We start from the raw sequence: 17,293 nt of genomic DNA, 5'->3' as shown, positions 1-17,293 counted from the left end.
AGCTCGCATATTTAGGGTGGGGAGGAACAAGTTGGTAAAGACCAACATCTAGGCAGCCCAGGTAGCTGTGCGGGTAGCATGGAATTGATTTCAAGGGGGATGCACACTGTCATGTATAGAATGGGTGTAGGGCATGATGGAGAGAGGAGGCGCACAGCGAGGGGACGGGGACAGAGCGAGGGGCGGGGGACAGAGCGAGGGGCGGGGGACAGAGCGAGGGGCGGGGGACAGAGCGAGGGGAGGGGGACAGCGGGGACAGAGAGGGGAGGGGGACAGCGGGGACAGAGAGGGGAGGGGGACAGCGGGGACAGAGAGGGGAGGGGGACAGCGGGGACAGAGAGGGGAAGGGGACCGCGGGGACAGAGAGGGGAAGGGGACCGCGGGGACAGAGAGGGGAAGGGGACCGCGGGGACAGAGAGGGGAAGGGGACCGCGGGGACAGAGAGGGGAAGGGGACCGCGGGGACAGAGAGGGGAAGGGGACCGCGGGGACGGAGAGGGGAAGGGGACCGCGGGGACGGAGAGGGGAAGGGGACCGCGGGGACGGAGAGGGGAAGGGGACCGCGGGGACAGAGAGGGGAAGGGGACCGCGGGGACAGAGAGGGGAAGGGGACCGCGGGGACAGAGAGGGGAAGGGGATCGCGGGGACAGAGGGAGGATCGCGGGGGCAGCGGGAGGATCGCGGGGGCAGAGGGAGGATTGCGGGGACAAAGGGGTGGGAGGTGATGGACAAGGGGGGGGGGGGGGGATTCCATCATCACTGGAGGTGGGGTGGCGTGTCCCTCCCCCAATATTCTTTTGAAAGCAGTATAATTTTTTGACTCTTACTTGACAAAAAAAAGACACTGTTGAATGCATATATCCAGACTTAAGTAATTATACATATAATAGTTCATGTGCAGTAATAATTAGTGGTTTGCAGAATTTACTAAAGATCCAGTAAATCAAAAACACTTGTATTATTCACTATGAAGACAATATTCCAAGTTTTAATGAGCTGTGTCAGTATGGCAACGAGTGGTGATGAGCAGGTTAGGTAAGCACAAATCTGCTTGTACCGTCAAAAATTCCACTCATCAATTAAGAATACAGTTTTCAAACACAAAAGCAAAAGACAAGTTTACATGTACTATTGAAGAAGTGCTGAAGGACCTATCAGTGATGTTGCCAAGATCAACCTTTATGTCCCAGTAGACAGCTCTACTGATGGTTTTGACCAAAAAAATCCTCTGACTCACAAGACAGTGGGAACTTAACAGAAATGGGGTACGAAGGAGGCATTGGCCCAAGTATTCTTTGAGGCTGACAAAACATATCTTGGTTTCATAATGAGGAAAGAAGTAACTGAGCTTCTGGAAGTCTTGAACAAGAGTTTCCAAGGAGAAAAAATAACAGTCTCAGGACTTTATTCATTGCTTCAATATGTAATTGTGGGTCTCAACAAACTCAGGACGAATGAAAAGTTTTCTTCCTTACACGAAGATATGATATTATATCTGAGCGTGGCTTACAACAGCTCCAACTTCCAAGGGTGAAATTTCCTAATTGGCTGTCTGGGGGCATGGATCCACATGAATGTCTTTTGCTTCAAAAGCTTTACAGACAGGAATATTTTGAAATCATTGATATGACATCCAACACTCGACCTGGCATGAAGAAGCAGGTTTCCTTCGGAAAAGTGCTGCTGAAGAAGAGAGGACATGTTGTGGTAGCTTCATACCTGGAAATTGATGTTCAACCTTCGATAACAGAACTTTAACTCTCTCATCTATGAAACAACATTTAATGCCTGAAAGACACAAAAGACATTTTCTATGAAAAAGGAAGTACAAGAATTATTATCTAATGTTGGAGCACTGGTAGGACTTATGCTTGTGTGCCCAGCTCCAAGCTGCAATCAGAAAGCTGTTTTATTGCTCTATGATGACTGATGATCTGTCTGCATTCCACAATGATACATCAGAGGCCAAATCATGTAGCAGTTTGCAGTGGGTACAAGTTGCTGTTGGATCAAACAGACTTCAGAAATGTTGCTAGAATATTTATATCCAATTTTGGAAACAGAAGAAATGTATGTAGATTGCTATAGGATTAACTTTATAAGCTTATCTTACCTTATGTTCTTAACAACTTATTTAATTGTCATTTCTGTCTTTTTGACTACTTACATATTTATTCACAACTTTCACAGGTTTCCATTTGCGTTTTTAAATGTATTTTTAATGTTTCAAAAATAAACTAAATAACACCATGTATGTAATAGGCAACTTTTTTAATCAAGCAGATTTTAGTTTGGAAAACCATTCAATGTGAAAGTTTCACAGTTGTTTATGATATAATACATAATAATCATACACATACTGTTAATAACTTTAAATATTACTATAACTTTTCCATATTTGGTAATCTCAAATTATGTTGTAAAACAAGTAAATTGGCATGCTTTAGGTGTTTTAAATGTCTCTAAAATAAATGGTCTGAAGCATTCAGAAGGCTCCAAATTTTTTCCAACTTTGTGCATGGTATATCGCGTTTGGACCCCCTTGTCATGTATACTTTACCTATTGAGTCCCTGCCCCCTCCCCCCCTCCCTCCCCCAATAAATGTGTCACATGTGTATGTTTCTGTCTGTCTGTAGCATGTATGTTTGTGGAAGTAAGGCCCACCATCTGTCGGAGTGGGGTAGGCGTGAAGATGGAGTAGCTTAGAGGGTGGACAGAGAGAGTGTGGCCGACGAGAGGAACAAAGACAGGGCAGAAAAAAGGTAGAGAAGGACATGGACAGACAGAGGGGAGGGGAAGAGATGGACAGAGAAGAGGGCGGGGAGGAGATGGAAATATGGAATGGGGGCGAGGGGGGGGGGGGGGGTTGTTGAGGTGAAGGATGGATAGAGATGTTTGCAGTATACGTGACACACACTTACACAGGTGTAAACATGGGTAAAAAGTCAGTACCTATAGAAACAGTGGCATGGAAATAACTACACACTTATGTAATTATTGTTAAATTTTAATAATCTGATCATAATAATGGCCTATCAACAAATTATAGTACATATCAGTTCTTTAAGTGTTCACACTGTCTCCTCCTTTATTATTAAGAAACCATTGAAGTCTACCTGGAACACACTGACATACATGCATAAATAGCTCACTGTTGTTATATATATTGGCAAAGACATCCCTGATGTAAACAGTCAGCTTATTAGTTCATTGATTATATATCCCAATGATAGTTGTATTATTGCTGTCCAGCAAAGCTCTGCAGCCCAATGCAATAGTGGTCCCATAGCTACTGATGCCAGCTTCAACCACGAGTACTCATTGGTCTGTCAACAATATCAAAATACATAGCCACTGCTTAGAAAAATCATGCCAGTTAGCAATCATACATATGGCATCTACTGTGATCAGCTAATTCTAGCTGTGTTAGCTGAATACATTGTTGACATGTTAAGAGCCTTAAACATGCAAAGAAATATTGTGGGGATAAGTATCACCTGGGTCACATAGATATAAATGTGGAGTTCAAAAACAGCTGGTAAAACCTGACACCTAGGCTGCTCTGCATGACTGCCATGTAGTGGGTAGTTTTGAGTCATCAGCGTTCTGACTGGTTTGATGTGGCCCACTACAAATTCCTCTCCTGTGCCAACCTTTCCATCTCAGAAAAGCAATTGCATCCTTTGTTCTCAATTACTTGCTGAATATATTCCAATCTCTGCCTTCCTCTACAGTTTTCACCCTCTGCAGCTCCTCTTAGCACTGTTGAAGTTATTCCCTGATGCCTAACAGATGTCCTATCATCCTGTCTCTTCTTCTGGTCAGTGTTTTCCATATATTCCTCTCATTGCCGATTCTGCAGAGAATCTCCTTATTCCCTACCTTATACGTCCACCTAATTTTCAACATTTTGCTGTAGTTTAACATCTCAAAGACTTAGATTCTTTGCTGTTCTGGTTTTCTCACAGTCCATGTCCCACTACCATACAATGCTGTGCTCAAAACAAACATTCTCAGAAATTTATTTCTCGTGTTAAGACCTACGTTTTCTACTAACATGCTTCTCTTGGCCAGGAATGCCTTTTCCGCCGGTGCTGGTCTGTGTTTTATGATCACCTTGCTCCGTTCGTCACTGGTTATTCAATTGCCTAGGTAGCAGACTTCCTGAATTTTGTCTACTTCATGAACCCCAACTCTGATTTTAAATTTCTCACTATTCTCATTTCTGCTACTTCTCATTACTTTCATCTTTCTTCGATCTACTCTCAATCCATATTCTGTACTCATTAGACAATTCATTTCATTCACCACATCCTGCAATTCTTCTTCACTTTCACAGAGGATAGCAATGTCATCCGAGAATTTTATCATTGATATCCTTTCGCCTCGAATTTTTAATCTACTCTCGAACAATTTTTTCTGTCATTGCTTCTTCGATGTATAGATTGAACAGCATGGACAAAAGACTACATCCCTGTCTTACACCCTTTTTAATCCAAGCACTCCACTCTCGGTCTTCCAGTCTCGTTGTTCCCTCTTGTCTCTTGTACATACTGTATATTGCCATCTTTTCCCTATACCTTATCCCTATTTTTCTCAGAATTTGAATATCTTGCACCATTTGATATTGTTGAACGCTTTTTCTTGGTCACCAAACCCTATGAATGGGTCTTGATTTTTCTTCAGTCTTGCTTCCTTGTCAACTGAAATGTCAGAGCTACCTCTCTGGTGCCTTTACCTTTTCTAAAGCCAAACTGATCATCACCTAACACATCACCAATTTTCTTTTCCATTCTTCTGTATATTATTCTTCTCAGTAACTTGGATGTATGAGCTGTTACAGTGACTGTGCGATAATTCTCACACTTATCGGCCCTTGCTATATTTAGTATTATGTGGATAAGGTTTTTTCGAAAGTGAGATGGTGTACTGCCACTCTCATACATTCTACACCCCAATGTGAATAGTTGTTCTTTTGCCTCTTCCGCCAATGATTTTAGAAACTCTGATGGAAATGTTATCTATCTTTTCTCCCTTATTTGATCCAAAGTCTTCTAAAGCTCTCTTAAGTTCTGATTATAGTATCCTCTAGCTCTTCCCTGTTGATTCCTGTATCTTCTCCTGCCACAACATCAGACAAGTCTTCCCCCTCGTGAAGGCCTTCAATGTACTCTTTCTACCTATCTGCTTTCCCCTCTGCATTTAGCAGTGAAATTCCCATTGAACTCCTTTTGCACTTCACAAAAACAAAAGAAAAAGTAGTAACCTATGACTATAATATCAGTGAGTCACTGCTGGAATCAGCTAACTCGTACAAATACCTGGGTGTAACACTTAATAGAAGTGGTATGATCATATAGGCTCAACTGTGGGTAAAGCCGTTGGTAGACTTCAGTTTATTGGTGGAATACTGGGGAAGTGCAATCAAATTAAAAGCGAGATTGCTTACAAATCACTCACATGACAGGTTCTAGAATATTGGTCAAGTGTGAGAGACCCGTGCCAGATAGGACTAACAGGGCATATTGAACATATACAGAGAAGGGCAGCATGAATAGTCACAGGTTTGTTTAATCTGAGGGAGAGTGTCACAGATGTGCTGAATGGACTGAAATGAACTCAAGGAATTGAACTAGCAGACTCTTGATGACAGACAATCTATTCTGAGAAAGTCTATTAACAAAGTTTCAAGAGCCAGCTTTAAATAATTATTCTAGGGATATACTACAACCCCCTACATATCACTCACACAGGGATCGTGAGGATAAGATTAGAACAATTACTGCACACACAGAGGCATTCAAACAATGATTCCTCCCGAGCTCCAAACATGAATGAATGGAACAGGGAGAAACTCTAATAACTGGTACTCAGGGACATACCCTCCGCTATGCACTTCAGGGTGGTTTGCAGAGTGTAGATGTAGAACTCTCTAATGTTACCACCCTTACTTTTTCAATCAAGGTTGTTTTGACTTTTCTTCCAACAATCATTTCATTTTTGATTTCTTCAGATCTTTCATGCAGCCAGAGAGGGGGACGAGGGGTGAGACAGAGAGGAGGGAAAAGGGGAGAAGAGAGAGAGAGAGAGAGAGAGAGAGAGAGAGAGAGAGAGAGAGAGAGAGAGAGAGAGGAGGAGGGAGGAGGGAGGAAGGAAGGAAGGAGCAGACAGGTAGACAGATAAGGGGTGCACAGGTAAACACACACACACACACACACACGCACGCGCACACACACACACACACACACACACACACACAGGGTGAATCCATGATGATGTTACCAACATTCTGGGGAGAACAGTAACTGTATCAGTTGGAGGTAAGGTGCCCTCGTCCAGAAATGTCACAGTCTCAAGTTACTAGAGAGAACTATTCTGACACATCTAACAGCGGACCTCTTCTACCAAAAGCTCTTTGTTTTCCACACTTTGGGACGAGGTAAAATGGACCAAACCAAGAAAAAATTTCCTAGTAAACTGGGGCTCTAAAACGCATACCTTAAAAGCTATGAACACTTGTTCTGTACAATAGATGTTTTTCACAGCAGCAAAGATGAACAAGTGCTCATAGCTCCAAAGGTCTGTGCTTTAGATCCCATGTTTATTGGGCTGTTTTTTTTTATTTTTATCCATACTGCCTCCTACTAAAATACGGAAAGCAAAGAGCTTGCAGTAGAAGAGGTCCACTGTCCGAAGTATCAGAATGGTCATCACTTATAACTTTCAACTGTGTCATTTCCAGACTAAGGTCTCTCTATCATCCCTGAAAGTTTGTATCATCATCACAAAATCATCATGTATAAAATGTGATTTTCAAATTCTCAATATGTAGCACTTTTACTGTTGAGATAATGAGTAACTTGCTTTTTCTATTTTTTGTCACTAACAAATTACGTACCTCTTACATTGCAGTTAATGAAAACAGCACAAAATACCAAGTGGGTTTATACAAGAATTGACTACTTATGAAACAGTTGATGTAATAATTGCTTAAGTAATGAAAAATGCAACAATACACTAATTAATTTTATTTTATTGGTGAGCTTCGACTCAACAATGTCTAGATGTATTCAAAGTCCACTGAAATGACCTCACTGATTATATCTCTCCAATTTCTACGTCAGTTTTCAACAGTGGTGTGTAAATAGTGTAATGCTTCAATTTTTGACTATCGTATGTCTATCAGTGAGACACTCTTCATTTACATGTTCTGTCTTACATCTGCAATAGAACTGTGACACTAATAACCTCCCTTAATATCTTCAACATACTAATCACACACCACCAAAAATGTGTACAGTAATGTTTACCTTCATCTGGTGTCCGAAAAAACAGAAAGATATGCAAATAAATACATGAATTTCTCCTGCACATTAAGAACTCACAGAAAGACAGAATTGTGTCACCCAGAATGATTTCCTATAAGATTCATTGTCTCGGTAACAGATTTCAATGAATTTGGTCATCTTACTGACATAAAACATGCAGATTAGTACTGCTGTTATTGTCATCAGTTGGTGCATGTTGTCGAACTATTTTATCTAGACTGCACTGTGTTTAAAAGGAATATTAAAAATTATTTTTGCAGCCTTTTCCATTTGATTCTGAGGAAATTATTTGGTAAAAAAATAATGCATTTTTTTCCATCTTATAGTCTAATATGACAGCCTGATAATGAACTATTTTTCTCTTTGCTATTGCCCACAATTATTGTAATACTTCAAAATTATGAAAAGCACAGCAAATATTTTTGGACATTTGAAGGGAAAATGTCGTCACCGGCCAGTTTCTGTTTGGTATATATTATATCATATAATGCTATGTGCCAACATAGCAAAATGTTTTTAATGCTGGAAGGAGAGCCATACCTCTTTCCAGTCTCGAATAAATACGTGACATATTTGTATATCGCGAAATAGGGGAGCCAGTGCCACAGACATGATACCGGAATTGGAGTGGCAATCATTAAAACAAAGGCGTTTCTCACTGCGAAGGGATCTTCTCATGAAATTTCAATCACCAGTTTTCTCCTCCGATTGCGAAAACATTCTGTTTGCACCCACCTAAATACGGAGAAATTATCATCATGATAAAATATGTGAAACCAGGGCTTGAACAGGAAAATATAAGTGCTCGTTTTTCCTACGCGCTGTTCGAGACTTAAACGGTAGAGACATAGCTTGAAGGTGGTTCATTGAACCCTCTGCTAGGCACTTTACTATGAATAGCAGAGTAAACACATAGATATAGATGTAGATGTAAATTGTACAAGGCGAGGCTGGCAGCAATGTGCCACACGTGAGATATTGCTGCCTGCAGTGTCTTGTTGCTTGTTGTGTCACTCCTGTGGGAATGCGAGTTTCATACGGATAACTATTGCATTACTGCTGCACTGCACGATCTTTATTGCAACATGTCAAATCATAAATCATATCGCATCAATGAGAGCTGCACCTTACTGTTTATATAGTTTGGCTTTGGAGTAAATCTTCCTAGTCAGATTGTGGGTAATCTGTTTTGAGAACAGTCAATGATATGTAAAAGAACAAATTTATCTTTTGACAAAACTATAAAAGTAGAACAGTAAGCTAAAGCAATTCAATGAAACATCAAGAGTCTTCATATGCCTAATGGACCTAAAGCTTGAAATAATCATCATCATGTAGTTAAAGACGAAGGGTGCATTATGCACACAAAAGATGTGCACCACAGCAATCAGTGAAATACCACTTGAAAGAAGCACACTTTCATAATTGCAGCTCTCATGCAGCACAGCTCAAGATTTTCTAATTAGGAACATACCAACTGCAAAAAGCATTCATTCTTACAGTCAATGATTTGATTTCATGTACATTATTAATATTTCTTTCCTTCCTCAGACGTTATGTCTGATTAAAAATGGAAAGTGATGCAGACTTTGATCAAGCGCGACTTCCTTTTAACTGTATGGTATATGTTACATTACATTGAGGAACTTTCGCGTAATTGAACATGTATCAATAATTACAGATTTCTGTAGTTGTATATATACAGGGTTATTACAAATGATTGAAGCGATTTCACAGCTCTACAATAACTTTATTATTTGAGATATTTTCACAATGCTTTGCACACACATACAAAAACTCAAAAAGTTTTTTTAGGCATTCACAAATGTTCGATATGTGCCCCTTTAGTGATTCGGCAGACATCAAGCCGATAATCAAGTTCTTCCCACACTCGGCGCAGCATGTCCCCATCAATGAGTTCGAAAGCATTGTTGATGTGAGCTCGCAGTTCTGGCACGTTTCTTGGTAGAGGAGGTTTAAACACTTCACCATTAAGAAAAAAATGTTGCTTCATCACTGAAAACAAGTTTCGCACTGAACGTATCCTCTTCCATGAGCTGTTGCAACCGCGCCGAAAATTCAAAGCGTTTGACTTTGTCATCGGGTGTCAGGGTTTGTAGCAATTGTAAACGGTAAGGCTTCTGCTTTAGCCTTTTCCGTAAGATTTTCCAAACCGTTGGCTGTGGTACATTTAGCTCCCTGCTTGCTTTATTCGTCGACTTCCGCGGGCTACGCGTGAAACTTGCCCGCACGCATTCAACCGTTTCTTCGCTCACTGCAGGCCGACCCGTTGATTTCCCCTTACAGAGGCATCCAGAAGCTTTAAACTGCGCATACCATCGCCGAATGGAGTTAGCAGTTGGTGGATCTTTGTTGAAGTTCGTCCTGAAGTGTCGTTGCACTGTTATGACTGACTGATGTGAGTGCATTTCAAGCACGACATAAGCTTTCTCTGCTCCTGTCGCCATTTTGTCTCACTGCACTCTCGAGCGCTTTGGCAGCAGAAACCTGAAGTGCGGCTTCAGCCGAACAAAACTTTATGAGTTTTTCTACGTATCTGTAGTGTGTCATGACCATATGTCAATGAATGGAGATACAGTGAATTTATGAAATCGCTTCAATCATTTGTAATAGCCCTGTACATTTGGACGTATCTGTATTGCGTTGATGTACTGGTGCATATTGTGTGGTATGACTCCTGTAGTTGATAGTATAATTGGTATAATGTCAACTTTATCCTGATGCCACATGTCCTTTACTTCCTCAGCCAGTTGGATGTATTTTTCAATTTTTTCTCCTCTTTTCTTCCGTATATTTGTGGTACTGGGTATGGATATTTCAATTAGCTGTGTTAATTTCTTCTTTTTATTGGTGAGTATGATGTCAGGTTTGTTATGTGATGTTGTTATATCTGTTATAATTGTTCTGTTCCTGTATAATTTGTATTCATCATTCACCAGTATATTTTGTGGTGCATACTTGTATGTGGGAACATGTTGTTTTATTAGTTTATGTTGTATGGCAAGTTGTTGATGTATTATTTTTCCTACATTGTCATGTCTTCTGGTGTGTTCTGTATTTGCTAGTATTGTACAACCGCTTGTGATGTGATCTACTGTTTCTATTTGTTGTTTGCAATGTCTGCATTTATCTGTTGTGGTATTGGGATCTTTAATAATATGCTTGCTGTAATATCTGGTGTTTATTGTTTGACCCTGTATTGCAATCATTAATCCTTCTGTCTCACTGTACATATTGCCTTTTCTTAGCCATGTGTTGGATGCGTCTCGATAGATGTGTGGCTGTGTTAGATGATACGGGTGCTTGCCATGTTGTGTTTTCTTTTCCCAATTCACTTTCTTCGTATCTGTTGATGTTATGTGATCTAAAGGGTTGTACAAGTGGTTATGAAATTGCAGTGGTGTAACCGATGTATTTATATCAGTGATTGTTTTGTGTATTTTGCTAGTTTCTGCTCGTTCTATAAGGAATTTTCTTAAAATGTCTACCTGTCCATAATGTAGGTTTTTTATGTCGATAAATCCCCTTCCTCTTTCCTTTCTGCTTAATGTAAGTCTTTCTGTTTGTGAATGTATGTGATCTATTCTATATTTGTGGCATTGTGATCATGTAAGTGTATTGAGTGCTTCTACGTCTGTGTTACTCCATTTCACTACTCCAAATGAGTAGGTCAATATTGGTATAGCATCAGTATTTATAGCTATTGTCTTGTTTCTTGCTGTCAATTCTGTTTTCAGTATTTTTGTTAGTCTTTGTCTATATTTTTCTTTTAGTTCTTCTTTAATATTTGTATTATCTATTCCTATTTTTTGTCTGTATCCTAGATATTTATAGGTATCTGTTTTTTCCATTGCTTCTATGCAGTCGCTGTGGTTATCCAATATGTAATCTTCTTGTTTAGTGTGTTTTCCCTTGACTATGCTATTTTTCTTACATTTGTCTGTTCCAAAAGCCATATTTCTATCATTGCTGAATACTTCTGTTATCTTTGGTAATTGGTTGAGTTGTTGATTTGTTGCTGCCAGTCGTTTTAGATCATCCATGTATAGCAAATGTGTGATTTTGTGTTGGTATGTTCCAGTAATATTGTATCCATAATTTGTATTATTTAACATGTTGGATAGTGGGTTCAGACCAAGGCAGAACCAGAAAGGACTTAATGAGTCTCCTTGGTATATTCCACGCTTAATCTGTATTGGCTGTGATGTGATATTATTTGAATTTGTTTGGATATTAAGTGTGGTTTTCCAATTTTTCATTACTATGTTTAGGAACTGTATCAGTTTAGGATCCACGTTATATATTTGCAATATTTGTAGTAACCATGAGTGGGGTACACTATCAAAAGTTTTTTGGTAATCAATGTATGCGTAGTGTAGCGACCTTTCTTTAGTTGGCTGGCTCTGAGCACTATGGGACTTAACATCTCTGGTCATCAGTCCCCTAGAACTTAGAACTACTTAAACCTAACTAACCTAAGGACATCACACACATCCATGCCCGAGGCAGGATTCGAACCTGCGACCGTAGCAGTCGCGCGGTTCCGGACTGAGCGCTTGAACCGCTAGACCACCGCGGCCGGCCTTTCTTTAGTGTTAGCTTGATATGTCACCTCTGCATCTATTATCAGTTGCTCTTTACATCCTCGTGCTCCTTTGCAACAGCATTTTTGTTCTTCATTTGTAATTTTGTTCTGTGTTGTATGTGTCATTAATTTCTGTGTAATGACTGAAGTAAATATTTTGTATATTGTTGGTAGGCATGTTATGGAGCAACATTTTGCTGGGTTTTCTGTGTCTGCTTGATCTTTAGGTTTCAGATAAGTTATTCCATGTGTAAGTGTATCAGGGACTGTGTATCGGTCTGCAATGTAACTGTTAAATAATTAATTAGATGTGAACGTGTTGAGGTGAACTTCTTTAGCCACAAATTTGCTATTTTATCTTTTCCAGGGGCTTTCCAATTTTGCGTAGGATTAATTGCTTGTGTGACTTCATGTTGCAAAATTATCACTTCAGGCATTTGTGGTATCATCTTGTATGTTTCTGTTTCTGCTTGTACCCACCATGCATGCCTGTTATATTGTACCGGGTTTGACCATATGTTGCTCCGGAAGTGTTCCATGTCTGTTATGTTTCGTGGATTTTCTATTTTAATGTGTGTGTTATCTTTTGTCTGGTAAAATTTCTTTTGGTTTGTGTTGAATGTTTGGCTTTGTTTCCTTTTATTTTCACTTTTTTTGTATCTTCTAAGTCGTTTGGCCAATGCTTGTAATTTCTGCTTCTTTTCATCTAATTGCTCAATCGCTTCTTGTTGTGAGATTTTATCTAACCTTTTTCGTTTTTTTTCCTGATATTTCATTTCTTATAAATTGTGTTAGCTGTCCATGTCTTTTCTCAGTTTTTCTATTCTAATCTGTAGCCTGTATTGCCATGCTGGTTTTTTGGGTTTCTTCTGTGTGTTGGTTGGTTCTGATCTCTGCCTAGTGTGTATATTTAGTGTAGTGAGTGCTCCTATATAAACCAGTAGTTGTAACTCCTCCATAGTTGTATTTTCATTTATTTTGTTGTGTACGATTGTGTTGATAGTTGTTATTGTTGTTTCGACTTGTGGGTTATTTGGTGGTCTATGCAATAATGGTCTAATGCCTGTATTTGTGTCTTTGTATTCTATGTACGTCAGCTGAAATTTTTCTTCCATATCTAACATGTGTGTCACTTCGTGTTCTATTTGTGCTTGTTCTGCTGGCTCTCTTAAGATTTTGTTTTCCTCTGATTGTTTAATTGATGTGTGGTGTTCTTTGATTGTTTGCTGTGGGATGTTTGAGTCCATTACTGTATTTTCTTCTTCTTCTGATTGCACATTATTTTGTTCCAGTATTTGTTGTACTTGTTGTTTGATGTTTTTTAATTCTGACTGGGGTATCCTGTTATTTTTGATTATTACACGAATCTGATCAGCTAGTCGTTGTTCTGTTAAAAATTTTAATCCTGGGTATCTGGTAATAAATGCTGTGTATACTTGTGATCTGTATCCAGTTGTGTTGGTTCCTAAGTTTGTTGCTTGGTAATAACAGAACATAAGGTATCGGTTAACTTCATCTGACCATCTCATCCCCTGTCTTTGTTTTCCTTCTAGAGCGGTTGCAGGAAGCATATCCTGCAAAACACCTCTATTTGGATTTAAATCATTTTCCGTGTGGCTAGCAGCGTCGTTACCATTGAGGACGGGCATATGGTCCAAGTGTCGTCCCCGACCATGACAGAGCTTGTCCGAGGCTTCATTAGTTCTGTCCTGAACCAACTAATCAGACTAAAAGGGGGGTTAGTCCTATTAGTGGTTTGTTCTTTTACGACTGGCAGAACATTCCGGAGGCCTACTCTTTTCCCAGGCCTCCACGGGGTTTATTATTATTATTTCTTTCTTGTCTCAGACGTTATGTCTGGTTAAAAATGGAAGGTGACGCAGACCTTGATCAAGCGTGACTTCCTTTTAACTGTACGGGATATGTTACATTGCATTTAGGAACTTTCGGGTAATTGAACATGTATCAATAATCACAGATTTCTGTAGTTGTATATGTAAGTTTGGATGTAGGTGTATTGCGTTGATGTACTGGTGGATATAGCATGGTATGACTCCTGTAGATGAAAGTATACTTGGTATAATGTCAACTTTATCCTGATGCCACATGTCCTTGACTTCCTCAGCCAGTTGGATGTATTTTTCAATTTTTTTATCCTGTTTTCTTCTGTATATTTGCTGTATTGGGTATGGATATTTCAATTAGTTGTGTTAATTTCTTATTTTTATTGGTGAGTATGATGTCAGGTTTGTTATGTGGTGTTGTTTTATCTGTTATAATGGTTCTGTTCCAGTATAATTTGTATTCATCATTCTCCAGTACATTTTGTGGTGCACACTTGTATGTGGGAATGTGTTGTTTTATAAGTTTATGTTGTAAGGCAAGCTGTTGACGTATTATTTTTGCTACATTGTCATGTCTTCTGGTGTATTCTGTAGTTGCTAGTATTGTATATCCGCTTGTGATGTGATCTACTGTTTCTATTTGTTGTTTGCAAAGTCTGCATTTATCTGTTGTGGTATTGGGATCTTTAATAATATGCTTGCTGTAATATCTGGTGTTTATTGTTTGATCCTGTATTGCAATCATGAATCCTCCCTTCTCACTGTATATATTGCCTTTTCTTAGCCACGTGTTGGATGCGTCTTGATCGATGTGTGGCTGTGTTAGATGATACGGGTGCTTGCCATGTAGTGTTTTCATTTTCCAATTTATTTTCTTCGTATCTGTTGATGTTATGTGATCTAAAGGGTTGTACAAGTGGTTATGAAATTGCAGTGGTGTAGCCGATGTATTTATATGAGTGATTGCTTTGTGTATTTTGCTAGTTTCTGCTCGTTCTATAAAGAATTTTCTTAAATTGTCTACCTGTCCATAATGTAGGTTTTTTATGTCGATAAATCCCCTTCCTCCTTCCTTTCTGCTTAATGTGAATCTTTCTGTTGCTGAATGTATGTGATGTATTCTATATTTGTGGCATTGTGATCGTGTAAGTGTATTTAGTGCTTCTAGGTCTGTGTTACTCCATTTCACTACTCCAAATGAGTAGGTCAATATTGGTATGGCATAAGTATTTATAGCTTTTGTCTTGTTTCTCGCTGTCAATTCTGTTTTCAGTATTTTTGTTAGTCTTTGTCTATATTTTTCTTTCAGTTCTTCTTTAATATTTGTATTATCTATTCCTATTTTTTGTCTGTATCCTAGATATTTATAGGCATCTGTTTTTTCCATCGCTTCTACGCAGTCGCTGTGGTTATCTGATATGTAATCTTCTTGTTTAGTGTGTTTTCCCTTGATTATGCTATTTTTCTTACACTTGTCTGTTCCAAAAGCCATATTTATATCATTGCTGAATACTTCTGTTATCTTTAGTAATTGGTTTATTATTATTACTATTATTATTATTATTATTTAAACTAACCGTCATCCAAATGTGGCTGTGGATAGTCTTTGGCTCTTATTAAAGACTGTGATTCTTGTTTGAAATCAAGTTTTACATCCAGTACATCCTTTACCCATTCTGTGAAATATGGAAGGGGTACATCACCTATTGGATACCTGAAAAGAATGAAGAATGCTTATAGAGCACACAAATTGTCAACAACATTCATTTTAATTGGCTGTTATTACAGGAAATGATACATTAATTGACCAAGACACTGATAATTAATTACTATAAAGGAAACAAAATTAAACACAATTAAAAAAAACACTGAGACTGACAAGATGTGAAAGATAAGATTTAGTTCTTACATAGTCCACTATTTGTTTCAGTTATTTTCAACACACAGATGGACTCAGTGGAGGCATACACACTGAAACTCGACTTGCCATTATACATTCAGTCGAAGACTTCTCTTAATTTTCTTTCATAATTGCTGCTCAGTACTTACCATCAAGAGGTGAACTATTGATACAAACAATAGGCAAATATTAAAGTACACACTTTCTGGAACAAATAGTTCCCCACGGAGGTGATGAGGACAAGGTGGAGAAATTTAAAAAGAAAGGCTATGTCACTCAGATTAAAGGATGAGATGGACATTCTGGAGTCTGAGGACCCTGTCCTTTTTTAATTTTGCTCAACTTATCCTCCTGTCCTCTTCAATGACACAAGTAATAGTTCTGAAACTTAGGACTGTCTCGTGTATTTCTACATGTGCCTACTGTCCATACTGACACAGTAAAAGTAAGTACTGGCCCGTAGTTATGTCTCACAATTTTATAATTCTCTCATGAATTTTCCTTATGATTCAATTATTTCTCTTTCAGCTAACCATCACAGTGTTTCCAGATTACCACTTTAGGAGACTTTGGATGTAACACCACAGCATCATTGTTGACCAAATGGAAGTAACAGCAAGGAAGACAATTCAGATCGCCTGTTTTTATACACAACAGTTCACAGCATTTGCAGGGCTGGATGGACAGATACCTGAACAAAAATAACCACCTTCATATATTTGCCACTTATTGGGCTCTGAACTCACAGTAAACAATTTTGAGCTTAAGACGTGCTTTAGTAGTTGCAGCTTAGCTGCATTATGTATGCCAACTGGATTCAGGTGTACAGAGCACACTCGACACAGCACACTCCGAACATTTAGTATGTCAATAATCATCTGAATTCCACTGTGAATAGCATGGTCAGCAATGAAAAGAAAAGAATCAATCATACAAATACATGGCACAACAAAATGTTTGGCATATCGTCTCTATAGATCTTGGGTCAATGAAAGAATCAAAGTAGCAAGCCTTGTTGTCCAACAACAACAACAAAATAATGTTTTCTTAAGGGAAAAACACTACTGGTGTACAGAGTTGTTTGACATTTCACGCCAAGTTGCCATTGTTAAGACACGCTAGAGGAAACTCGCATTACATCAATTATTCCTAAAACCAGTGAATGACAAGTCACAAGTCCTTTTCCAATCAAACATGAATTCATAATTTTTAAACTACATGCTTCTATGGTCCTTTACAATCTTATGGAGAAATGAGCATGCATTTGTGACAGATGATTGCAAAGTGAGTCATAGACTTGTATTGCATTTTATTATTATTACTGTTATTATTATTATTTCTTTCTTTTCTCAGACGTTATGCCTGGTTAAAAACGGAAAGTGACGTGGACCTTGATCAAGCGTGACTTCCTTTTAACTGTACGATATATGTTACATTGCATTTAGCAACTTTCAGGTAACTGAACATGTATCAATAATTACAGATTTCTGTATTTGTATATATGCGTTTGGATGCAGCTGTATTGCACTGATGTACTGGTGGATATTGTGTGGTATGACTCCTGTAGTTGACAGTATAATTGGTATAATGTCAACTTTATCCTGATGCCACATGA

The 17,293-nt window shown here is 38.8% G+C and overlaps 1 protein-coding gene across 1 annotated transcript in view; it reads right to left on the bottom strand.

Annotated features, from left to right (window-relative positions):
- Nucleotides 1-17,293, bottom strand: part of LOC124594903 (alkyldihydroxyacetonephosphate synthase) — a 246,184-nt gene that overhangs the window by 82,953 nt on the left and 145,938 nt on the right. The window contains exon 3 of the mRNA XM_047133378.1: nucleotides 15,356-15,492. Coding sequence (XP_046989334.1) covers nucleotides 15,356-15,492 — 137 coding nt within the window. The remainder of the gene's footprint in view (nucleotides 1-15,355; nucleotides 15,493-17,293) is intronic.

The sequence above is a fragment of the Schistocerca americana genome, chromosome 2 (genome assembly GCF_021461395.2).
Source record: "Schistocerca americana isolate TAMUIC-IGC-003095 chromosome 2, iqSchAmer2.1, whole genome shotgun sequence".
NCBI classification, from domain to species: Eukaryota; Metazoa; Arthropoda; class Insecta; order Orthoptera; family Acrididae; genus Schistocerca; species Schistocerca americana.
The sequence above is the reverse complement of the archived record's forward strand: the minus strand, read 5'-3'. Positions and strand labels throughout refer to the sequence as shown.